The 23,059-nt window shown below is 46.0% G+C and overlaps 1 protein-coding gene across 1 annotated transcript in view; it reads left to right on the forward strand.

Moving 5' to 3' along the window:
- Positions 1 to 21,808, forward strand: part of NMD3 (NMD3 ribosome export adaptor) — a 121,882-nt gene extending 100,074 nt beyond the window's left edge. The window contains exons 13-16 of the mRNA XM_082248887.1: positions 2,757 to 2,829; positions 13,612 to 13,718; positions 20,168 to 20,238; positions 21,493 to 21,808. Coding sequence (XP_082105013.1) covers positions 2,757 to 2,829; positions 13,612 to 13,718; positions 20,168 to 20,238; positions 21,493 to 21,623 — 382 coding nt within the window. The 3' untranslated portion in view covers positions 21,624 to 21,808. The remainder of the gene's footprint in view (positions 1 to 2,756; positions 2,830 to 13,611; positions 13,719 to 20,167; positions 20,239 to 21,492) is intronic.
- The last annotated feature ends 1,251 nt before the right edge of the window (positions 21,809 to 23,059 follow it).

Raw genomic sequence — 23,059 nt, forward strand, 5'->3', positions numbered from 1 at the left:
TGCCCGGCTTGCTACGCCGATCTTGTACGGCTGATCACCGAAGTTCCTTGGAAGCTTTCTCTCAGGGAGGATCTGCTGTCCCAAGGACCGATCTCCCAGCCTGATTTACAGTCGCTGGCTTTGACGGCTTGACTGTTGAACGCCAGTTGCTGAAGGATAGAGATTTGTCTGAGTCAGTGATTCCTATGTTGCTTAAAAGCTAGGAAATCTACCTCTAGGAAGATCTACCATTGTATGCGGAAGACGTACATTGCATAGTGTGAGTCGTTTGGGGTTCATCCTCGCTCCATCTCGGTGGCTTGGATAGTGACCTTCCTTTAATGGGAGTTTTAACAGAAATTGGCCTTGAGCACCATCAAGGGCCAGGTATAGGCCTTGGCAGTCTTTTTCCAACGACCTTTGGCCACACTCCCTGGTGCGTACTTTTCTTTGGGGTGTCCGACATTTGGTTCCTCCAGTGCGGGCTCAGTTGCCGCCTTGGGATCTTAATTTGGTGCTTTCAGCTCTACAGGAGCCTCCCTTTGAAAATATTTGGAAGATTCCCCTGCTTACGCTATCCCAGAAGGTGGCCTTTTTGGTGGCTATCACCTCTGCGCGCAGAGTGTCTGAACTGGCGGCGTTATCCTGTCGTGTTCTCCTTATCCGGTGATTCACAATAAAAAGGTGGTTCCTGGCAGCTACAGAGTCTTTCCTGGAAGTACCTCTCTATTTGTGCTCACAGATGCACCTCGCAAAGGGTATATAGTGATGGTATGAATTAATAAGGGTGATGAGTATGAATTAATTTATATGCACACAAGCACTTTTATATAACGGAACTCACTGAAGCACCACTTATATACTCACAAATTGTCATTTATGATGGTATAACATATGCACTAGACATGGCACATTCCTAATGTACAGGTCATACACAAAGAGAGGGGTGAAGGGGTTAATGTACAGGTCACCATACAGTGAGATGGAGATTAGGGGTTAATGTGTGGGATTAGAAGGGGGGTAGGGGTATGCATGTGAAAGGGCTTAGAAGCAAAAATACTGTTTTTGTCAAACAAGGGTATAAAAAGTAATTTGTTGCTTGCATATGCATTCATTCAGATTGAGTTGGTAGTTGGTGAATCAATTTTGGCTGATATAACAGCTAAAAATGTTCTGGATTAAAGGAAGTGTGGGATTAAAACAAAAAAATTGATCTGAGCTGCATCTGTCCCTCACTGCCCGAGAACTGAGCAATCAGGCTGCTGACCGCCCTCAGATCCTGATGCAAGCAGTGGGATGGCTCTTGAGGGGAGTTAGGCAATTATTAATGCCTTGATGGGTGGATGTCAGTGTGGAGATGTGAGCATTCCTAGGAAGGGTGCATTTGCATGCAGACTGCTATAGGTATTGGCCACATATGATGCGGAGCCTCCATGATTAAGTAAAAGGAAATCCAATGAATTGGACAGTCCACGGACAGTCAGGCTTGGGAACAGAGGCCTAGATAATGCTGGGCATTCTCCAGTCGGTAAACAAGGTGTGCTCTCTTTGACAGGAATCTGTGAATGAAGAAATTACAAGTCCCATCTGCCACTGTGGCAGACAGACTTGTAGCTCTCAATGGATAGTGAGGGTGCTGATGAGCGCCCTCATAATCCATTCACACTTATTCCTGCTTTCTGACAGAAAGCTTACAGTGCTAAAGAACTGGAGGATGTGTCTGCAGCAGCCCAACTTGGGACTTGCAATCCACTGATTGTGTGTACAAAACTTTGCAGCGAAAAAAATAAAAATGCACATTTTTTTAATTTATTTTTTAACCTGCAAAGAGCAATGCATTTTTTTTTTTTAAGGTGAAATTGTGCTTTAATTCAGTCCTCTGACATAATGACATTAGACAGCGGCACTGCTTCATTTTTGTTTTTGCAGTTCCTGTGTCATTGACTGCGATGTCACTCATCCCTTTTCTGCCTGTGTCATTGACTGCGATGGCACTCATCCCTTTCTGCACACCGGTGCATATAGATATACCTGTACCAAAGATGCAAGAGTATGAACAGGGATGTGCAGGTTTTTGTTGTGACTGTGAAGCAGGCAAGAAAATCTTGTGATCTCCTGCTATATCCCCCATAAAAACAAATTGGTAATTGTCAGGATATATTGTATGTGGGCCAGCAACTAGAAAAGTGCAATTTAACCAATAAAAAAATCTCAGTTCAATGTACATCTCTTTAGTTCCAAAGCCCCTTCTTTATAAATGTCAGATGTATTTGTATTCGTTCAGTTAAAGCAGTTGATTCAATATGACTTTCTTCTTGGTCTATAGATAGCTGCAACATTTTGAGATAATTGCTTGCTGTGTTTTCTACTGAAAAACCAGTCGTATTGCTACATATAGAACGCATTCTGTGATCTGCTATGCAAAACGACTGTTTACCTACAGTAAACTCCATAGGGCATATTCGTGTTTTATTTTAGAAAAGTTTGTGTGCCCTGTAGTGCTGGCTGTCACGTCTGTTCCTGAGCAGTTTGTTATTTTGAGTGCTCAGAGACTCTGTTCCCATTGGAGTGTGTGTGGGTGTACTGCTAAATTACACACACCTCCCAGGCATCGCAGCACTGCTTTTCCCTAATGATCTGCTTTGTTCAGCTACTTGCAGATAATACTAAGCTTAGCAGAATAAGTTTTCCAAGTTTAAAGTTGTCGGGATTGTTTGTGTTTCTGATACCTCATCTGGAATTGTAAATCAATTTTTTTTGCAAATCCTTTTTTTCAGATTTGATCTTGCAAACTGTAATTTAAATGATGAGTTTATTAACAAGATGAACCCCCATCACATTCCTGATGTGGTAAGTCAAATTCTATCCTCTAGATGGCACACTCTGCTTATAAATAAACTATCTGGAGTTTTAGCTATGAGTTTTAAGAGTCCTTCTCTTAACTATGGATTTTAATAAAAGTGCTAGATATATTTATAGATAAAACCTGTTACAAATTTTGTCTCTCTTTAGTTTACGGCAGTGGTGGTCAGCTTTCCTGAAATGATCCCCCTTCCAACATCACCAAAGGGCCACACATATCATTTAGAGAATATTCTCAGAGATGGCACATAACAATATAGTCAAAGACTATGGACATGATACAGAAGATGGTCAGAGACTGTGGACATAATAAAGGAGATGATCAGGGGCTGCGGGCATAGCACGGGAGAGCATCAGGAACTGCGGGCATAGCACAGGAGAGCATCAGGGACTGCAGGCATAGCACGGGAGAGCATCGGGGACTGCGGGCATGGCACAGGAGAGCATCGGGGACTGCGGGCATGGCACAGGAGAGCATCGGGGACTGCGGGCATAGCACAGGAGAGCATCGGGGACTGCGGGCATGGCACAGGAGAGCATTGGGGACTGCGGGCATGGCACAGGAGAGCATTGGGGACTGCGGGCATGGCACAGGAGAGCATTGGGGACTGCGGGCATGGCACAGGAGAGCATCGGGGACTGGCGGGCATGGCACAGGAGAGCATTGGGGACGGCGGGCATGGCACAGGAGAGCATTGGGGACTGCGGGCATGGCACAGGAGAGCATTGGGGACTGCGGGCATGGCACAGGAGAGCATTGGGGACTGCGGGCATGGCACAGGAGAGCATTGGGGACTGCGGGCATGGCACAGGAGAGCATTGGGGACTGCGGGCATGGCACAGGAGAGCATTGGGGACTGCGGGCATGGCACAGGAGAGCATTGGGGACTGCGGGCATGGCACAGGAGAGCATTGGGGACTGCGGGCATGGCACAGGAGAGCATCGGGGACTGCGGGCATGGCACAGGAGAGCATCGGGGACTGCGGGCATGGCACAGGAGAGCATCGGGGACTGCGGGCATGGCACAGGAGAGCATCGGGGACTGCGGGCATGGCACAGGAGAGCATCGGGGAGAGCGGGGCATGGCACAGGAGCGCACCGGGGACTGCGGGCATGGCACAGGAGCGCACCGGGGACTGCGGGCATGGCACAGGAGCACACTGGGGACTGCGGGCATGGCACAGGAGCGCACCGGGGACTGCGGGCATGGCACAGGAGCGCACCGGGGACTGCAGTCATGGCACAGGAGCACACCGGGGACTGCGGGCATGGCACAATCTACTAACGGCCAAAACCATTGGACAGTATTCTGTACTTCTACTCCTGGAACTTTCTCCTGCCTTTGACTCTGCTGTCCTCCTCAAAAAAACTCCACGCATTTGGTCTCTGTGACTGTAGTACTTCGCTGTTTCTCTTCCTACTTATCCAACCGAACCTTTAGCCTTAAGCCCCGTACACACGTACCGATGGTCGGCTTACAAATGTTCCTCTTTTCTCCCCGGGATGTCGGTGTCTGCTGAAAAGTGCAAAGACAGCACAAGGACAGCACAAGAATTTTGTCCGCCGACTGCAGAAGTGATGTCATGTAATGGTTAACTTTCCCTGTGTTTTCTATTTTCTGAGCATGCCCAGTCTTGCAAATCTGCGGTCTGTCGGCCGAATTGTGTACTGACAGGCGAACAATCGTCCGTTCTGGTGTCGGCATACAAATATTTTCATGTTTGCACGAAAGACTTTTGTCCGCGGATTGTGCGCAGACATCTGTCGGAGGCACCATACTAACACGCGTACAATCGGCAGATCCTTCGTCCACCGACGTTTGTATGCCGACGATCGGTACGTGTGTACGGGCCTTTACTTACAATTCTACTTCCTCCTCTCCTCTTCCTTTTTCTGTTTGGGTCCCCCAAGGTTCTGTTCTTGGACCTCCCCTATTCTCAATCTACACCTCCTCCCTGGATCAGCCTCCCATGGCTTTGAATACCATCTCTATGCCGACGACACCCACATTTATCTCTCTACCTCTTAGCTTACTTCTCTGTTTTTCTCACATATCACTAATTTACTAACCGACATATCAGTCTGGATGTCACACCACTTCCTCAAACTCAATCTATCCAAAACCAAGCTCATTTCTCTTACGTCCTCCGACAGTCGCCGCCTCTTCATATTCGTCACATATGGGGTATTAGACTTTGCTCCGAAGGAGTAGCTAGGCAACAGAATATGTTAACAATAAAGCTTTAACATATCCCACCCTCAAGGGGTGGTCCCCTCAGTCAATACCCTCCTACTTCCTGCAACCATATCTCAGTTTTAATGTCTAGCTTGTCAGGAGTGGCTGGCTCTCTCTGTGCTGGGACTTTCTGTCCCAGACTCTTTCTTCTTTTTAATATTTTGTTTGAGTTTTTCTCTCTACCTTTATTTAGCTGTTATTTTGTCAGCGTTAGTTAGTTCTTCGGACGAAGAGGATCATGCGGACTGGGTCTCGGGCTGATCCCCCTGGTCGCAGGTCGTGGGTCAGTGGCTTCCCAGTCTGCCATCGAGCGTTCAGCCAGGTAACGCTCCTGGCACAGTGAACGACCCATCCCTGTTCGGTGCAGGGATGATTGGTGAGGTGGCTACCTCACTGGACGCTGTGCGGTTTCTTAACCCCCATTTTGTGCGTCTTGAATTGCGACTCTCCCTGCCTCATGTGCAGCGGCTTGTTCGCCTGTGCGGGTCCCCCACGCCATGTGAGGTAAGTGTATCTATGTGGGGACCTGTCTGTCTGGGGGGGTGTCAGTCTGGGACTGTGTAACCTGCCTCTATTCACACTGCTTGTCTCCCTATCTCTCGGCTGCATGCTGTGGGCTGCAAGGAGGGGGGGGAGCTGTATGACACTGTGTGTGTCAGACTGGTCAGTGTGAGAAGCTGTGTGCTGTGGGGCATGTTTTTTTGGCATGTTTGGGCACTATACGGCGATCGCTGCGGCGATCTGACATGTATTCTGATATTGGAATGTAATGTGTGTTTTAATGCACTGTGGAGCGGCGGTTTCGGCGCCAAACGACGCCATTTTGCCTACACCCGCTCCGGCCGCATGGTTTACATGCATGGCGGCCATTTTCTTGTAGCCTCCATAGGCTTACATAGAAGCGCCCTGGCAGCATCACTTCCTCTTTCCTGGAACACCGATCGAGGCAGCAGCAGCGGCGAGGGTCTCCTCAGGTTTTATCCTTCTGTTCTTGCTATCCATTGCCTGTGTTCAGTTTGCATATTCCCTGTGGGGGTCTCATTGTGCTTGAGTGTGGTGCGGTGGGCTGCGCTTGCCGCGCTTGCTTAAAAGGGGCAGTTAACCCTTGGTTGTCTGGCATTACAGGGGCAATGGATTCTCAGGAGGGCAAATTTCCTACAGTATTGGTGGAAAGCCAGGGGACCGCTGTTTCCCCCCCAGGGGGGGATTTAGCCACTATTGTGGCTGGCCTTGCTGCTCAGGTGCAAATGCTGGTGGCTGCTCAATCTACTAAAAGGGCCCAGAGTTGCTCTTTCCTCTGATTCTGAGGGTGAAGGTGATGGGGCTGTTCTGGCAGGGGCCTCCTTATCGGGGTCCCGCTCCTCTCTTGATCTAGTGGGGTCTGAGGTGGAGGCTGAAGTTGAGGGGGTTGATAATTCTCCCCCTGGCTCGCCTGAAGAGCTTGCAATCATGGATGAGTTGATTGCTTCCATTAAGCAAACGCTGCGTTTGCAGGACGAAGTGTGTCCCCCCGCTGCCTTGGCGGCTTATGGGACGCAGAGGAAACGCAGGACGCCGCAGGTTTTTCCCTGCAATGCTGATTTTCAGCGCGCTGTTAAGGATCAATGGCGCGATCTGCGCAAGCCTTTTGCGGTACCGAGTAAATTCAAGCTGCGTTATCCTTTTTCGCCTGCCACTGATGAAAGGTGGTGTGTGCCTCCACCAGTGGATCATGCAATTGCGGTTTTGAACAAAGCCACTGCGATTCCTGCAGAGGGTTCCCCTGTTTTCCGTGATGCCACGGATAGGAGATTGGAGTCTCTTGCCCGTCATACTTATTCTGTTACGGGTTCTATGCTTAAGGCTCTGTTTGCTTCTGTCATGGCGGCCCAGGCGATCGCAAGTTGGACGCAGATGCTTAGGCGCGTCCTAGTGGCCGACTCGGCCTCGCCGGCGACCCTGGATATGGTGGATCAGATCCACCAGGGTGTCATGTATCTGTGTGATGCGGACCTGGACCTGATTCCGTTGGCTGCACGTGTGCACAGCGTGGCGGTGTTGTCTCGCCGCCTGGTTTGGTTAAAATGTTGGTCGGTGGACCAATCTTCACGTAAGACCTTAGCCAATCTGCCTTATGATGGGTCTCGCCTTTTTGGGGAGTCCTTGGATGTGTTGATTAAGGGGATCACCGGGGGTAAGAGCACTCTCTTGCCCCATTTCCCCAAGGCTAAGGGGGCTTCTGGGAAGAAGCATGCTAATTTTCGGCCCCCTCAGGGGTCCTTTCGTGCCTTTCGGCCGCACTACAAGGGCAAACCGTTCAAAGGTCAAGGCTCTCAGAAGAAGCCCTGGTCTGGTAAACAGAAGTCCGGCCAATCCGGACCTGCAGCCCATAACAGTTCGGCCTGAAGGGGCGCCCTCACCCAGTTTTGGGGTGGGGGGACGCTTGCTCGGTTTTCTTCAGCCCTGGTTGGCCCGTGTGCGGGACAGATGGGTTCTGGAAATCGTTCGATCTGGTTACAAGATCGAGTTTCTCTCTCGGCCGGAGAGCAGATTTTTTCCCTCAAATCTTCAACTGTCTCCAGAGCGCTTGAGGGACCTGCACCTGGCGGTGCGGGACCTGAGGGCTCAGGGAGTGGTGGTTCCGGTGCCTCATCGGGACAGGTTTCGGGGGTTTTATTCCAATCTGTTCACCGTGCCCAGAAAGGAGGGCAAAGTTCGTCCGATTCTGGACTTGAAGGCTCTGAACCGCTCTGTGCGGGTTCGCAAGTTCCGCATGGAATCCCTGCGGTCGGTGGTGGCTGCCCTGGCTCCGGGGGAATTCATGGCCTCCATCGATTTGAAGGATGCGTACCTTCACATCCCCATATTCGAGGGTCATCAGAGGTACCTTCGATTTGCCATTGCGGAGGATCACTACCAGTTCGTGGCGTTGCCCTTTGGTCTCGCCTCGGCTCCGCGGGTCTTCACCAAGGTGCTTGCACCGGTTCTGGCATTATTGAGGGCCCAGGGCGTTTCTGTCCTGGGGTATCTGGACGACATTCTGGTTCGGTCTGCGACCAGCCAGGGTCTGGAGGAGGACCTGTCTGTCACGATGCAAACTCTACAGGAGTTTGGTTGGACGATAAATTTTCCAAAGTCGACACTGAGTCCGTCGGTTCGTCTCCCCTATCTGGGAATGATACTGGACTCGGTGCAGGCGAAGGTCTTCCTGCCGGAAGACAAACTCAGGACTCTCCGGGAGGAAGTCAGGTCCCTCAGGGACGTTCCGAACTCGTCTCTGCGGACGTGTATGAGATGTCTGGGATTGATGGTCTCGGCCTTCGACGCGATTCCTTTCGCACAGTTTCACACGCGGGGTCTCCAAGCGGAGATCCTGTCCAGGTGGGACGGGCGACCTCAATCTCTGGATCTTCAGATCTCGTTGAGTCTTCGCACCAGGGAAAACCTTCTGTGGTGGCTCCAGTCCCCGTTGGTGTCCGGGGGCAAGTCGTTTCGTCCGATCTCGTGGACGGTAATCACCACGGATGCCAGCCTGTCGGGCTGGGGTGGAGTTCTGGGCGTTCTGTCCGCTCAGGGGACTTGGTCGGAGGGGGAGTCTTCCCTTCCGATCAACATTCTGGAATTGCGTGCGATAAGTCTCTGTCTTCATTGCTGGACGGACCGGCTGCAGGGTTGCTCGGTTCGGGTGCAGACGGACAATGCCACGGCGGTGGCCTACATCAACCACCAAGGGGGCACCAAGAGTGCCCGAGCGGCTCGAGAAGTGGCCGACATTCTGTCTTGGGCCGAGACTCATGTCCCGGCGATAACGGCTGTTCACATTCCGGGAGTGGAGAACTGGCAGGCGGACTATCTGAGTCGCCAGACCCTGGATCAGGGGGAATGGTCTCTCCATCCGGCTGTCTTCCAGACGTTGTGCGCGAAGTGGGGTCTTCCAGATGTGGACCTGTTCGCGTCTCGCCTCAACAACAAGGTGAAGAGGTTCGTGGCAAGGACGCGCGACCCTCGGGCAGACGCGTCGGACGCGTTAGTGGCCCCGTGGCATCAGTACAGGCTGATGTACGCGTTTCCACCGATTCAGTTGCTGTCCAGGTTCCTTCGCAGGTTACACTCGGAACGCAGCACGGTGATTCTTGTGGCACCGGACTGGCCTCGCCGGTCCTGGTACGCAGACCTCGTGAATCTGGCGGTCGACGCCCCGTGGCGTCTGCCTCTTCGAGACGATCTACTGTCTCAAGGACCGATATACCATCCTGCTTTACAGTCGCTGGCTTTGACGGCCTGGCTGTTGAGACCGAGGTCCTGAAGGAGAGGGGTCTCTCTCCGGAGGTCGTCCATACCTTAATCAATGCGAGGAAATCTTCCTCGGGGAAGGTTTATTACCGTACTTGGAAGGCCTATTTTGCCTGGTGTGAGTCCAGGGGGTTTTCACCCCGCACGTACTCGGTGTCCCGTGTGCTGTCTTTCCTTCAAACGGGTGTTGATCAGCGTTTGGCGCTGGCTACGATAAAGGGTCAGGTGTCTGCTCTGGCCGTTCTGTTTCAACGTCCCGTGGCTTCCAACCCATTGGTTGGCACCTTTATTCAGGGTGTGCGGCATCTGGTTCCCCCGAGGCGGGATCCTCTGCCCCCTTGGGACTTGAATCTCGTTCTATCTGTGTTACAACGTGCTCCTTTTGAACAGATCAGGGAGATCTCGTTGTCTATGTTGTCCAAAAAGGTCGCCTTTTTGGTGGCGATCACTTCGGCTCGCAGAGTGTCGGAGCTGGCGGCTTTGTCCTGCAAGTCTCCGTACCTGGTTATTCATTTGGATAAGGTGGTCTTGCGACCTAATCCTTCTTTTCTTCCGAAACGAGTTTCGGACTTCCATCTTAATGAGGATATTGTCTTGCCTTCGTTGTGCACGAAGCCTAAACATCCGAAGGAGGTGAGATTGCACTCTCTGGATGTTGTTCGGGCGATAAGGGTTTACCTTAAGTCGACTGAGTCTTTTGTTCTTCCAGAGGGTCCTCGGAAGGGCATGGCGGCTTCGGCCTCTACCATCGCCAAATGGATCAGGCAGACCATAGAACAGGCCTATGCCTTGCAGGGGAAGGTTCCCCCTGTGCCTGTGAAGGCGCACTCGACTAGATCTCTGAGTACGTCTTGGGCCTGTCGTCATGGGGCTTCTGTAGCCCAGGTGTGTAAGGCGGCGACTTGGTCGACCGTGCACACTTTCACAAAATTCTACAAAGTAGATGTTCAGGCATCGGCGGATGCTTCCTTTGGCCGCAAGGTTCTTAGTGCGGCTGTTCCCTAGGGTCCCTTGTTGGGGACTCCTGGCTGTTGGGATAAGTTTTGTATCCCCTGGTTTTTTGTCTTTTCCTGGGTTGTTGCTCCTGTTGAGCACTTGTTTTTTGCTGTTGCCCAGCTGGTTCCTTCCTTTGGTAAGGTTCCTTCTTTGATGCGGAGACTGCGTTGCCTTTCGGCGCGAATGCGTTTCCCACCCCTCATGTTTGCACTGCTTTGGGACGTCCCCATATGTGACGAATATGAAGAGGCGGCGACTGTCGGAGGACGTAAGAGAAAACGGAATTTTTGTAAAATCTTACCTGTAAAATTCCTTTCTCTGAGTCCTCCGACAGTCGCCGCCCCCGCCCCTCTTTTGGGGTTTGATTGTGTACTCTACTGCTATTCCACTAAAACTGAGATATGGTTGCAGGAAGTAGGAGGGTATTGACTGAGGGGACCACCCCTTGAGGGTGGGATATGTTAAAGCTTTATTGTTAACATATTCTGTTGCCTAGCTACTCCTTCGGAGCAAAGTCTAATACCCCATATGTGACGAATATGAAGAGGCGGCGACTGTCGGAGGACTCAGAGAAAGGAATTTTACAGGTAAGATTTTACAAAAATTCCGTTTTTTCCTCCTCCATGTGCCCTTCCTCTGATCTCTCTGTCAAGATCAGTTGCACAACTATTAGCGCCCCCCCCCCCCCCCCCATGTCAAGGTTCGAGGTGTAATTCTGGACTCCGATCTATCCTTTAGGCCCCATGTCCAATCACTGTCCAAATCTTGCTGTCTCAACCTCCACAACATCTCCAGAATACGCCCCTTTCTAACCAATGACACCACAAAGCTCCTAGTTAACTCCCTGGTCCTCTCTCGCCTCGACTACTGCAACTCCCTCCTCAATGGCTTACCTTTTACGTAGGCTATCCCCCCCCCCCCTTCAGTCCATCATGAATGCTGCTGCCAAGCTCATCCACCTTACCAACTGCTCCGTGTCTGCTACTCCTCTGTCAATCCCTTCATTGGCTTCCACTCGCCCAACAAATTAAATTCAAAATACTAACAAATTAGAAAGCCATCCACAACTCAGCCCCCTGCTACATCACGATCCTTGTCTCACAATACCAACCTAATCGTTCTCTTCGTTCCTCTCAAGACCTCCTGTTCTCTAGCTTCCTCGTTACCGCCTCCCAGGACTTTTCCATAACCTCTCCCATCTTAAGGAAATCCCTACTCCAATCTGTCTATCTCCTACTCTGTTTGCTTTTAGACGATCCCTGAAAACCCTTCTCCTCCTCAGCAAAGCCTATTCTGCCCACACCTAACAACTGTACTATTATTTTCTCCATCAACTCATTCCTCCCAGCTATTACCTTTTTGTTTCACTTGACTCTCCTTCCTAGATTGCAAGTTTTAACGAGCAGGGCCCTCTGATTCCTCCTGAATTGAATTGTATTGTAACTGTGTACTCTCTGCCCTCATGTTGTAAAACGCTGCGCAAACTGTTGACACTATATAAATCCAGCATAATAATAACGCAGGAGAGCCTCGGGGACTGCGGACATGCTGCAGGAGATTGTCAAAGACTGGGAACATGCTGTATAAGTTATTGGGAGACTAGAAATCACTACAATAACAGAGCAAAGAGGAAAAGTAGATTAGTGTCTGCAGGGGCCCAAAGTCGAAACATGCTGTGGGGACTGGTCTAGCGGCGCAAAGGATCGGGTAGGCAAATTTTAAATTTTCCTGGCCCCTCCTAGACCTAAATGAGCGGTTAACCCTTGCAGTGCAAGGGAGAATTTGTAAGTTTCCTAGAGTTGATCTTTAATTATAGTAGGACCTCTACACAGGTTTTTTTTCATCCCCCAGAAAGTTGCCCATTCAGGGCAAAGTGGCGGATTCTTTTGTATAAAAAAAAAAAAATATAAATCCTGTCTAAATATACCTTCCTGGCACTCCCTTGCTACTAATGTTTTTGGTCTAAAAGTTGGATCCAAGCTCCATCTCAGATTGCTTCGGGGGATTAATGTCTTTAATCCTCCTCATCAGTGCTCAGACCTGATGTTATAAAGTGGGTGTGATTATTTATTTTTTTATTCTTACAAAAGAACTTGTCACTTCCCTAAATGGATGTAGAAATTAAGTAATGTTTAGCATAATTATTCTTAAATCCCTTCCCAACACCTCCTAGTGGCCCTTCAAGTGGGTCTTGATGCTGGAAGGTGCACAGAGTTCCCAATCATGTGACTGGCTATCACAATAGTGATATGATCAAGAGCTCATTCTTACAGCTTCCAATCATAAACCAAGACTAGGAGCTGTCTGTGACATCTTGATAATTATGCTTGGATTGTGCCCTTGGCACAGAATCCTCAGTCCCCACAGAAGCATATGGGTGGCATGTGTTTCTTAAGACCCACATGCCCTGCTGCCACACATATGCTTTCTTATCTCCTAACATCTTTTCAGTGTGTATCATGTGGGTTCCCTATAGCGGTAGTGAACTGCACTAGAAAAAAAAAAATTGGGCCCTGGGCAGTTTCAATAACATACTAGCACATTATGACGGACTTACCTAAAACTAAGCCCTCCAGCGGGGCGCAGTAGAGGCGCTTCTATCTTCACCCGGTCTTCCTTCCGGGTTCTCGGGCTTCGACTGAATCAATGGGCGAGCGGTAATGACGTCACTGCTAAAGTTAATATCTCCTAAAACGGTCCGTGTTTAGGAGATTTTTTACTGTACCTATAGGTAAGCCGTATTATAGACTTACCCATAGGTAAAAAGAAAACACGTGAGCTTACTACCACTTTGACATCAGTTTTGATACTGTTTGGAACTGCTACAGTTAATCCACATGCACTAGAATAATTCAGCTTTATATTGCTTCATTAAACTCCAGCTGACTTGGTCACAGCCCGCTAAAGAACGTCTTTTTTATATGTAATTGTTTTCTTGGTTGTAGTGACAATAACACTCCAGAGAATTTTTCTAGTATTAATAGGTAAGACTATCGCACTTAACATAGTCTATTAGTAACACAAACCTTAGAATTTCAATTATTTCTTCACAGAAATTTGAAACCAGATATGCAGCTACTTCTCAGTTTGTATGAACATTTCTCAAAGTTTATTTTGACTTCTAACTTTTCGTTTGCTGTGTGTTTATTCTGGGTCTGTAAAGCAAATTTATTAAATCCAGACACAGCCCAGCAAGAAGCATCTTTAGAACCCAGTACTGGCAACCCAGTGAGCTCATGTATTTTCCTCTTCCCATCTCATTCAGATACTAATCAAGAAGAGTTATGATCGTGCCAGAAGGCAGAGAAGGAGAAACTGGAAGTTGAAGGAACTGGAGAGAGACCGAGAAGGCATGGACACAGATGATGAAAGGTCTCTATTCACTGATCACGGGGCTCACATTTGTGTGTTGACGTCTATTTGTCTATTTTGTGTGATTTAGTCCTTTCTACAGATACAAAGTGGTAATCCTCTCCATTGCCAACATGGGGCATTTATGAAAATTATTTAAGGAAAATGTCTCTATTTAAACTTCAGCTGTTTTCACTTAGCTATGCTAATGACACTAGGTATTTATTAATGGATTATTTTTAATTAACATTCTGCAGGGATTTATCTTCTCTATTGGCATAGTGTCTGGCAGACCATGTAGTGCTCCTTGTTTTCCTTTTTGACATCCATTCACTATATATATATATATATATATATATATATATATATATATATATATATATATATATATATATATATATATATATATATATATATATATATGTATGTATATATATATATATATATATATATGTATATATATATATTATAGTGTGTGTGTGCACACACACACTGTATCTAGATATTCTCGGGCTTTGGCTCAAGTGTGGTGTGTTTTCCAGTGGGTTCAGTCCATGCCAGAAACACTGTTCAGGGCTTGATGGCCCTCTTTTATTCAAAACAAAAGTAATAGTTCATCAAAATACATTGGTGACCTTACAGGGGTTTCCAATATGAAAATGGTATTCAGCCTCCTGGCAATCACAGGACCGCTACTCTGGCCTCAAGCCTGGGCCTTCGGTCTGGTTTCACAGACCAACTCACAGCATGCCTGTGCTTACGGACAACTCTGCACCTTTTGTGGTTTTCTCTGCAGGCTCACTGGGCTCATAGTGGAGACATGAACACTTGGCTGTACCCTTACAGCCTGGCAGACTCCCAGGGATGGGTGAAGCCCTGAGATGCTGCTATCGCCTTTGTTATAACATGTTTGAACACCTACATACTCAGCCTGCTGATCCCTGGCATGACCCTGACAGAGAATTAGAGGCTTCTTCCCTTCCAAAGCTCCTGGAAGTCTGGACTCCAGACCCTGATTTGGGAATAACCTAGTTTTCTACACTCAGAAACAACCCTCTGGGGACCCTCACTCTGCAAATGTGAGAACTGAGTTGTCTTTAATCTCTCTACTTCAGTTGCAGGATTTTGTAGCATGTATATATACATGACAGTGCAAAAGTTTTAGGCAGGTGTGAAAAAATGCTGTAAATTAAGAATGATTTCAGAAATAGAATTGTTCGTTTATTATCAGTTGACAAAATGGAAAGTAAATGAACAGAAGAAAAATCCAAATCAAATCAATATTTGGTGTGACATCCCTTTCCTTAAAACAGCATCAGTTCTTTTAGGTACAATTGCACCGTTTTTGAAGGAACTCGGCAGGGGAATAAAGGCATGCCACATTTTAAAGCCAAGTGACATACTGCACAATTTATACTGTGGTCTGCAGTTTATGAATTGGCCATAAAATGCAACTTCTGGTGTGAAGTAATACCTTGGTATATAGTAAATCGCATTATCTGCTCTCATTAAAAATAGGCCCCTAAGAATGAAGGGGGAAGGTTCTTCATCTTTAATCCATTGGGACCCATTGCAGTATCCTTAATGTTTCAGCCAGTGGGTGAAATCAAAACCAAAGCTGCGACAGGCTTGTTCAGTTCTCTCTTTTCATAACCAATGACTGGTAACTGCTTGAGCAAGTTGGAAAATCTGTGTATGTGTAAGGAATACTCCCAGGTTTGAGTCTTATTAATGGCTATACACAATAGCTGGTTGTGTGTCCCCCTTCCTTAAATAAGCTCTTTGGGGGTTTATTTACTAAAGGCAAATCCACTGTGCACTACAAGTGCATTTGGAAGTGCAGTCACTGTAGATCTGAGGGGAAGATCGAAATGAGGTGAGGCTTTGCAAATTTCGATCATCCAATCCTGTGCAAGCAAAAATTCAGTTTTTGTTTTCCTTGCATGTCCCCCCTCAGATCTACAGTGACTGCACTTCCAAGTGCACTTGTAGTGCACATGAACCTTTTTTGTCTTGAGGTTTGTGTATAGGCTCTTCTGCCACCCATGCACTTTGTGCAGTAAACCAAGCTCCTGTCACCATTCTTAGGAGTCATTCAGTCCCATGAAGTTAATGAACCTACAAGTTGGGTGCCAAAGAAAAGCATTTGGAATGAAACTTTATTAATAAATATGAACACTTACTGTGTACCATTAACACTCCAAAGTTGTCACATGTGCAACAGTGTTAATTAAATACTTACCTCCTGTCTGCTTGACCCCTCTTACAGGAGATCAGTGTTTTTTGTCTTTTTTTTTTTTTTTTTTATTCAAATCATATTCTATCTGATCTATTTTAGCTATTTTATTCTGTCTGTCTCTATTCATACTTGATAGATACAGTAGAAATTTGATGTTTTTTGCTTCCTTTTTATTAACAGATGTAACACAATTTCTTCAGAATGTTTCTCTTCAGATTGTGGTTAAATGTTAGACATGCTGGCTGAAAGGTCATGTATATGACCACTTGTACATCCCTGGTGGTCTTAGCTAACATTGTCATACACTTCAGCCACAACTCTTCTATTATGTTTGATTTTAGCACTTGTGTACTGAAGGACTTTTTGTTCAGTCTGGTGACCTTTTGTGTTATGAAGATCAGTTTAAAGAGCTCTTCAGTGATTTCAGTATTTACTTATCAGCAGTGGTTAACAAGACAAATTAATACAAGTCGCTATTTCACATGAAGCTCTGCACTTATTACACCCATCCAAATATCTGTGACTTTTAATAATTAACATTTTGTGGTAAAATATATGCTTCCTGTTATAGCATTTAGTTGGTTATTCAGTTCTTTAGGGTGTTTCATTCTCATACAGATAGTGAATGGAATTTATAACACTTTTAACACTGAACACAATGCAAAAAAATCCAGCTATACATTCATTAAATTCATTAAATGCATTTATGTTAATTGTACAGTACAGGACTGCAGTCATAGACCATGGGTTATATGCAAGCAATCTTCAGGTGATTACACCAGCAACAAACTTTGCTAGTGTGGCCTAAACACATCCCACACACTTTGTTAGACTCTATAGAGTGTTTTTTTTTTTTATTTGCTAATGTCCTTAGATAATGAACCACTTCTACTTTGGAAACGTTTTTTCTTTTAGACTCTCTTGTCAAAATTTGCTTGCTCATTGCCCTGGGTCCTCTATCAGTTTCCAGATCAGTTGCATTTGGTGTTTACCTTGGGGAAGCTACCCAGACCCCACTGTAATGTGGCTGGCCTGTAATTCTTTCTTCAGGCACTGGAATCTGCATTAGGGGTTTACTGGGCAGGTTGTTGCAACGGTTGTAGTTAGTTCCCAAATATGGAAGGCCCCTTTGGGGGAGAGGGAGAGATATATGCCCACCATAATGGGCAAAGCCTGGGCAGCAGCATGGACTATGGAAGACAGGATTGCCCCATGCTTTAGACTGTTCTGGCTACACACAACCTACAGTGTTTAGCACACAAGTGGATATGGGGACTTATTCACTTTGTTTTAATACCTATTATACTGTCTCTGAAGCCTCTTGCACCATAAGTATCTACACTTTATTTTTACATATGGTGGTGTTTTCCCAGCTGCGCTTTGTCTTGGGATAGTGACCTAGTTGCGAAATTTCTCTTGGCTGATGCATTTCCATCTGCCATATCGACTGAAATGTGAACATATTTGCTGCACTTCTTGGCACTCTCTGGTACAGAAACATAGCCAAGGAACAGCACTTATAACTTGGGTTATAATGGTACCTAGGACATGCAAAACCTCATTCTTTCAAATTCACACAGGGGATCCCCCTCACTTAGCATGGGTGGGTAAGGCATAAGCGGGGTGGGACACTAAGGCAGACTAACAAATGCTCTGTTGATGGCCTACAGGGACTGCAAACAACACTAAGGTTGGCTATAGATGGATGGTAGTTCAGCAGGAACTGGCCTAATTTTGATAAAACCTAATGTCATCCATGGGAATGGGCAAGATCTGTCATTGCTTCTCTGGCGAGTGGAAATTCAGACATCGGTAAACATACAAGATAGTTCTCTACATATCTTCCCTGCACACAAAAGCAGTGCAGGAGACCATCACTTTCATTTGGTGGAATTTCCGTTCTGGTTCTCCACTGCTTCTCAGAGGCACAAGGATTACCTCATTAGTGTGCTGCTCTACTTTCAGTTACAGGTCATGATGAGTTTTTTAGGCTAGGCTTTAATGCTGAGCTGCAGTCTGTCTAGAACAGATGCCTGGATCATTGGATCATAGAGATGGCTGAACAGTATTGATAAGCTGAGGGGTAAACCGTTCATATAATGTGATTCAGTATTAAGTTGCAATATTAGGTCTGCAAGCAGGTTATGACCGCCAGTAAATGCTTACCCCCTCCCCCATACTTACACTTGAAGTCCGATTAGGTTAACCTACCTAATGAACTTAAATGGTGGTTGGTCATGAAGGCACAGTGTGCACGCTGAAGGATCTTCTAAATAAAATGTTTGTTCCTGTGGAAAAAAGGAATGCGAGCGCTTGATAAACATCTGTGTTACCAGCTTATCCCGGGACAGGAAAAAAGTGATCTGCTCCAGAATTCTAGCCCAGCTTATTGCTTTTTCCCTAGAAAAGGTTTAGACAGGAATGTCCGACAAGGTCATCATATAATTGTTCACTATTTGAGCATTACCCATTGGCCCAGGCAACATTTATACAGTGGTTGTAGTCTTCTTCTAGTGCATTGGTGCTCACCCTGTGGCCCTCCAGCTGTTGCGGAGCTACAAGTTCCCTCATGCTTCGGCCTTTGGGAGTCATGCCTGCAAATATCAGTCTTGCAATGCCTCATGGGACTTGTAGTTCTGCAACAGTTGGAGGGCCATGGGTTGAGCACCTATGCACTAGAAGATGCTTGCAACCACTGTATACATTTTGCCTGGCCCCATGGGTAGTGCTTTATCAAAGCAGAGTTCCAGGTAAATAAAGACACACGATGAAAAATTATATATATATATATATATATATATATATATATATATATATATATATATATATATATATTATAATATAATTTGTGAGGTGTGTAGGTGTCTGAGCCCCGATTTAAGCCTCTTGCAATCTCCTGTACAGTAGAGCTCAGACAGAGTGGGAGAATCAGTACAAGTCCCAGTACAAGTGCCTTACCCTCCCAGTGTCATTTATACAGTGACAGTGCTTTTTTTTTTTTTTTTTTTATTTAGCACTGATTACTGTATTGGTGTCACTGGTCCCCAAAAATTGTCACATAGTGTCAGACTTGTCCGCCTGCCATGTCTAAGTCCCGCTAAAAATCGCTGATCTCCACCATTACTAGTAAAAACAATAACAAGTATAAAAAGTCCAAAAATCGATCCCATAGTTTGTAGACGCTATAACTTTTTGCGCAAACCAATCACTATACACTTATTGGGATTTTTTTTTTTTTTTACCAAAAATGTAGCAGAATACATTTTGGTCTAAACTGATGAAGAAAAATGTTTTTTCTATATTTTTTGATATGTTTTAAAGCAGAAAGTAAAAAAATATTGTATTTTGTTTTCAAAATTGTCACTCTTTTGTTGTTTATACCACAAAAAAATAAAAATCGCAGAGGTGATCAAATACCACCAAAAGAGAGCTCCATTTGTAGGAAAAAAGGACATAAATTTATTTGGGTACAGTGTCGCAGGACCGCACAATTGTCAGTCAAAGCAACACAGTGCCGTATTGCAAAAATTGCCTGTTCAGGAAGAGGGTAAAACCTTCCGGAGCTGTAGTAGTTGAGTTGCCAGTGAAGGGGAAACGCCAGTGAAAAATTTTGGCAGAACTGTTTTTAGATTAAAGCAAAGTTCCAGCCTGTAAAAAAAAAAAAAAAAAAAAAATGTAAGTCAGCAGCTACAAATATGGTCTTACCTGTCCAGGGGTCTGCGATGTCACACCCCAATCTAATTTGTTCATCGGCTACGGGTGCAGGCGCCGGTATAGTAAGTAAGGTAAACAGACAGTTTTACAGGCTTCACAGTCGGTTTCCTACTGCACATATGCAAGTTTCGCTGCGCTGTCTGAATGGTTTGTTGTCTTCTGGGGCACACTCAGATCCCAGAAGGCGGTGGGGTTGGGGGTGGACATGACCCAGATCGCCGTGCGGCAATCCTGCAAGGAAGTAGGAGCAGAAATCTGTCAAAACAAGGAACCCCCCCCCAAAAAAAAGGGCCAAACGTGGCAGGGGATGGGGGAGGGTGCAAACAAGCCGAGATTCCCCTTTTGGGTAGAGCCCTATTTTAAGGATTTGCTGTATGTAGACTTTAAGAGCACATTTGTTCACTCTTGTTGCTTGCCATGCCATTACTGTACATTTTAAATTGAGATTTTATTCTTGGGAAAATATCCTTTTCACAGAAAGAATATTTCTGTAATTGGCTTTTGATGTCTTTTGCAGGCAGTATCAAGACTTCCTTGAAGATCTGGAGGAAGATGAACTTATTCGAAAGAACGTCAACATTTACAAAAGTAAGGATACTTATCAAGTGCTCGGACAAGTGTTTTTCAGATTGAAGTACACAGCTACTTGTAATGCCACAATCAAAAACAACTTGGAACTAGAGAGTAATGCCATTTTTAGTCCTCAGGTACCTGTAGGGAACCACAAATATGTTTAGCCCTCCTCATTGGTTCACTTTCTCTAACTGTTCACAGCTAATGTGAAAGTAAACCAGTTGTGAGAAAAAAAACAAGGATGACCATTATCTGCCAAGGTTCTCTTTTTATCAAGGTCCTGGTATAGACAATAAGAGTTAGAACCATCAGATGTTTCTAAGCTGTAAGAAACGCCTGAGACCAGACACTTGAGATTGCGGTGAGCTTTGAAAAATAATAACTTTACATTACAAGCTGTTAGAGAGCAAAGTGGAGACTTGTTTTGAAACTCTTTTGCTGCTTGTTAATGTCGGCCAAATGGATATATGTGACAGCAAAGCTGTACACCACAGCCGACGTCCATTGTTTATGCTGGGAACATGCCCACTTGATGCCTCCAGCACAGTGACCACGCTGTCATCGGAACTCTCTTTATGTGCAACTAAACACCCAAACATTGGAGTAGTGGCTTTTCTCTGCATATATTGGCCACATTGCCTGTCTATAAGGTTTTAGCATGGGATTTTATATACCAGATAACTTGATATGCATTAAGCAACCAGGAAATCAATAAGATTCTGTATGTAAAAACAGTTTTACCATTTAGATCAGGCATGTCCAACCTGTGGCCTGGGGGCCGCATGCGGCCCGGAACCGCAGGCAATGCGGCCCACTGCTCCCTGACAATTTTTTTTTTTGCTGGGGAGGAAGCAAGTTGAGTCGGGGGAAAGGCCACAGAGGCAGCCTCGGAGGGGATCATCCACTAGTTGTGTTAAATTAGTGCTTGGGGGGGGGGGGGGGGCGTGACAGCACAGGAAGGGCGCGGCAGCATTTTATTACTTATATAGCTTAACTATAGTATATATTTTATATGCGGCCCGAGAACATTTCTCTACACTCAATGTGGCCCAGAGAAGCCAAAAGGTTGGACACCCATGATTTAGATTAACAAAAATAAGAATGTGAATTTAATGTAAGCAGAGACGTTTTAGATATGAACTTGGTGAGCAACACTCTTGAGTGAAGTACAAAGAAGCAATGAAACATTTATTCATCTGTTTTATCATGCTTATTTTCCTCTTTGGTTGCCTTGCAGTCTAGACCTCATGCTTGCTTTCTCTCCTTCAGATGCTGACATTGCAGTGGAGAGTGACACTGATGAGGAGGGAGCTCCTCGAATCAGTCTGGCAGAGATGTTAGAAGATCTTCACATTTCTCATGATGCCACCGGTGGGGAAGGGGCGGAAATGCTGACATAATAGACTTGCTTGAAAGCATCCTGCTGGTGCGTTTCACTAGAGAGGATTTAGAATGTGTCCAATTTAATTTTCAGCTATCTAAAACGTGCACTCATACATATTTCTCTCTGAACTTGGATACCATACACTAAGCTCTTGTGTGTTTCGCCTTCCAACTGTCAAATATTAAAATAACAAATGTTTAAGCGGTTTGGATTTTTATTTTCTTTTTATGCTGACATCTTTAAAGAGCTGGCATTTACAACATGCCTCATTCCAGGTATTTTGAGGACAGAACATTGTGTGATATAAATAAAATGAAAATCTGCTAATACAAAATCTAAAGTTAAAAAAAAACAGAGCTGTGCTTGCATATAGATGACAGATTTTCAGTTACATAAAAGAAAATACGATTGAATAGGATCATTGATTCAATTCAACTTTGGACTGCTATATCATTTCATGAGGGTTGAGATTTTTAGGATTTGGAATGATTTCCTTACCCCAAGTCTCAGGAACATCAGGGAAGCGGATCATATACTGGTGTATATCGGTGTGCACTGTGATTTCTGTGTGTCATAAAATATGGTCTGTAACTACAGTGCAGGTCATCTTTAAAGTAGTAGTAAAGGCACGTGCCCCTTCCCCTGATTTCTCTGTCAATATCAATGGCATTACTATCAGCCCATCCCCGCATGCCAAGGTCCTAGGTGTTGTCCTGGACTCTGAACTCTCCTTCAAACCCCACATCCAATTGCTGTCCAAATCTTGCCGCCTCAGCCTCCGCAACATCTCCAAAATGCGCCCCTTTCTAACCAAAGACCCAACAAAGCTCTTGGTTCACTCCCTGGTCATCTCGCGCCTCGAGTACTGCAATTCCCTTCTCGTTGGCATAGCTCTACACAGGCTATCCCCCCTTCAATCCACCATGAATGCTGCCGCCAGATTCATCCACCTTACCAATCGCTCAGTGTCCGCTGCTCCTCTGTCAAGCCCTCCATTGGCTTCCTCTCACTCAACGAATTAAATTCAAAATACTTACAACATCTTACAAAGCAATCCACAGCTTAGCCCCTAGCTACATCACTAGCCTAGTCTCAAAATACCAACCTCGTTCCTCTCAAAACCTCCTGCTCTCTAGCTCCTTCGTCACCTCCTCCCATGCCCGCCTCCAGGACTTTTCTAGAACCTCTCCAAACCTGTGGAACTCCTTACCCTTATCTGTCCGATTATCTTCTACTCTATTAGCTTTTAGGCGATCTCTGAAAACCCTCCTTTTCAGAGAAGCCTATCCAACCCACACTTAACAAATATACCTCCATTTTCTCCATGAGCCCATCCCCCACGGTTATTGCCTTTTGTTTCACTTGACCCTCCCTTCTAGATTGTAAGCTCTAACAAGCAGGGCCCTCTAGTGCCTCCTTTTTTTAATTGTATTGTAACTGTATTGTCTTCCC

The sequence above is a fragment of the Pelophylax lessonae genome (assembly GCF_965119305.1).
Source record: "Pelophylax lessonae genome assembly, chromosome: 3".
Classification (NCBI taxonomy): domain Eukaryota; kingdom Metazoa; phylum Chordata; class Amphibia; order Anura; family Ranidae; genus Pelophylax; species Pelophylax lessonae.